Source organism: Acanthisitta chloris, unplaced genomic scaffold (genome assembly GCF_000695815.1).
Source record: "Acanthisitta chloris isolate BGI_N310 unplaced genomic scaffold, ASM69581v1 scaffold24973, whole genome shotgun sequence".
Taxonomy (NCBI): domain Eukaryota; kingdom Metazoa; phylum Chordata; class Aves; order Passeriformes; family Acanthisittidae; genus Acanthisitta; species Acanthisitta chloris.
Genome location: NW_008665751.1, coordinates 6846 through 9478, shown reverse-complemented (window position 1 = coordinate 9478; position 2633 = coordinate 6846). Strand labels below are relative to the sequence as shown.

Sequence of the window (2633 nt, the reverse complement as noted above, 5' to 3'; positions counted from 1 at the left end):
CTTGTCCTCATCTTCTTCATCATGGGACTGGTGGGTTTCCTGATCTGCCATGTCCTGAAGAAGAAGGGTTACCGCTGCAGGACTTTCCGGGATGAGCTTGACCCAGATAACAAGGATGTGCTGGCAGAGCTTCAGGCCAGTGAGTGCTGGGGCAGTGGGGGCTCAGGGGGGGCTTGGGGTCTGCCTTTCCCCTGGCTTGGACTGACACTTCTTATCCACACTTCTGGGATGTAGGATGGGGCTGGGAGGGTTACCTGTCACGTGTGGCTGGGCTGGGTGAGCGGCATGGGGCGGTGAGACCAGCATGGTGTTCCCTGGGGATTGGGAGTGTGTGGCTCAGGCATCCCTCTGACCTGGTGAAGCTGGTGATAAGGAAGTGAGAAGCTGTGCCTGGTCCTTCTCAAGGCAGCCTTATCACCATTCTGATGAACCTGCTGGATCCCCAGCACCAGGATTGTAATCTGTGTTCTCCCAAGGGAAGCACCCCTCAGCCAGGCACAAGCTGTCCCTCTGCCCCTTTGATATTTGGAGGTCTGGCATGGGTCCAGCACAGTGTTTGGTACTCTTCATATCTTCTTCTAGCTCCTGCTGTATTCATCCAGGGCTGTTTACTTGATTCCCATGCTAGAGGGAACCTTTAGGGATTTTTTCCCATCACTTCAGGCCGCTCTAAGTCACTCTTGGGTGATTGGATTGGGAAGTCACTGCAGCACCGTGCGTGGGTGTGAGCTAGAGCCTGGCCTAACCAAGCCCTGTCATCTGGTGGTTTCATGAGTCTCTGCTGAGATGGAGAAGACACATTCCTTCAGCTGCTTCCTTAGCTGAAAACAGCCACATGGTGCTACATAACTCCTCCAGCTTCCATGTGCCATCAGCAGTGCTTGGGAGGATCAGCACAGGAGCAGAATGTGGCTCCTCCAGCTCACCCACGGATGTAGCAAGAGCATCCAGGTGGCCATGGATATGCTCCTCTGGCTTTAATGACTTGACTGCACATGCCCTGGAAGCAGTGTCTGAACTTTCCAGGATTGGCTTTGCCCTCTGGAGATACCACAACCCAGGGAAACATCTCCATGGTCTTCCAGGTCAACCCTTGGCCATGCTCTTTAAGGTCCTTGCCAGACCACAGCTCCAACCTGCTTACAGGAACATCTAACCCTGTTGACCAGGCTGGAGGTCCATCCATTCAGGCCTCCTGCCTCCAACAGTGGCTAGATGCAGGTTGGGGATGAATTCCACAGCTAAGCAGGCACCAGCCAAGTTTCCCCAGAATACTCTTAAGCTTCTAATAATGTGCAGCTCTGGGGCTTTCTCCAGAGATGGTTCTCCTGTGTTTAACAGCCCCCAGTGGGGCTATTTTCTGTGTCCTGTTTACCCTTGGAGACTTGAGCACTCACAGCATCCTGCAGCCAAGGGCTCTGGGGCTGGACTGTACCCACAAGGAGCCTCCACTTTCCACTTGTTTGGAACCTGCTTCCCACTCATTTCTCCAGGTACTTCTCATCAAGAGGGTTGTGTTGAGGAGGTTGAAGGAGCAACACAACCCTCTTGTCCCTGCACACATGGCTGCTGGTTCAGCCTTCTCCAGAGTGAGGGATCTGGTGTTCCCCAGTGGCTTCCTAGTGTGAGGGGATACATGAGACTTCTCCAACTCTCTGTCACTGTGTCTGCTCCTGAGGAGGGACTGGTAAGTGGAATGTCCTTATCCCATCAGAGCCACTTTGTCGCCTTTCAGATGAAGAGGAGGAGGTGAATGAAGACACTGTGGAGAAGATTGTGAGATGCATCATCCAAAATGAAGGTGAGCACTTCCCTGGGATGGCCCAGAGTCACACTGACTGCTTTGGCTCACACATTCCCATTTTTCCTCTCTTTTCAGCAAATGCAGAGGCCCTCAAGGAGATGCTGGGGGACAATGAAGGGGACATCCCTGTGCCAGTGCCCAGGTGAGGGAAGCCTAGAGCAGCTCGTGGCTGCTGCAGAATGAGGGAGATCATTTGGGTATCACCTTGGTCTGAAGACTGCAGCCAACCCTTTCCAGGTGTTACAAAGCATCTTCCCAACAAGATGTCCTTCTCTCCTGAGGGCTTTGAGGAGAGCTTCACCCCACTGGCAAGGGGGATACCTCTTCCTCATTCCTGACCCACTGTCAGAGCTGCTGCTCCACTACAGGAAGGTTGGGATGTCTCCTGTGAGCTGTCATGTCCTTCTCCTATTGCAGCCTCTGTCCCCACCGTAACAGCCAGGATGGAGGGCCACCACATCACCACACAGTGCACCTGGGCTCCACACAGGCCCCCTGCATCCACTGCAGCAGGAGGAAGAGGCCCCCACTGCAGCGACAAGGACGATCTAAGGAGGGCAAAGGCAGGATGCATCCTGGAGAAACCACTGTCTTCTCCGTGGGCAGGTACTCCAATGAGCTTTGCCAGGCATTGTCCTGATGGGGTGAGCACCACATGGTCTCCTCAGTCCCCCTGTTCCTTCCCCCAGGCCAGGCTCCTTCTTGGTCTTCCCCATGGGATGCCTCAGCCGCAGCTTTGCAGCTGGAATTCCCTAGGACCCAGGTGGCTCTTGAACCTGGAAATGCCTGTGGTGTGTGGCATGCTGTGATGCACCAGTGGCTTCCCTCC

General features: G+C 54.5%; 1 protein-coding gene across 1 annotated transcript in view; it reads left to right on the top strand.

Annotated features, from left to right (window-relative positions):
- Window positions 1–3: 3 nt before the first annotated feature.
- Window positions 4–2633, top strand: part of RELL2 (RELT-like 2) — a gene marked incomplete at its 5' end in the record, with an annotated part of 9094 nt that continues 6464 nt past the window's right edge. Inside the window, 4 exons of the mRNA XM_009071869.1 lie at window positions 4–139; window positions 1736–1801; window positions 1880–1946; window positions 2222–2410. Coding sequence (XP_009070117.1) covers window positions 4–139; window positions 1736–1801; window positions 1880–1946; window positions 2222–2410 — 458 coding nt within the window. The remainder of the gene's footprint in view (window positions 140–1735; window positions 1802–1879; window positions 1947–2221; window positions 2411–2633) is intronic.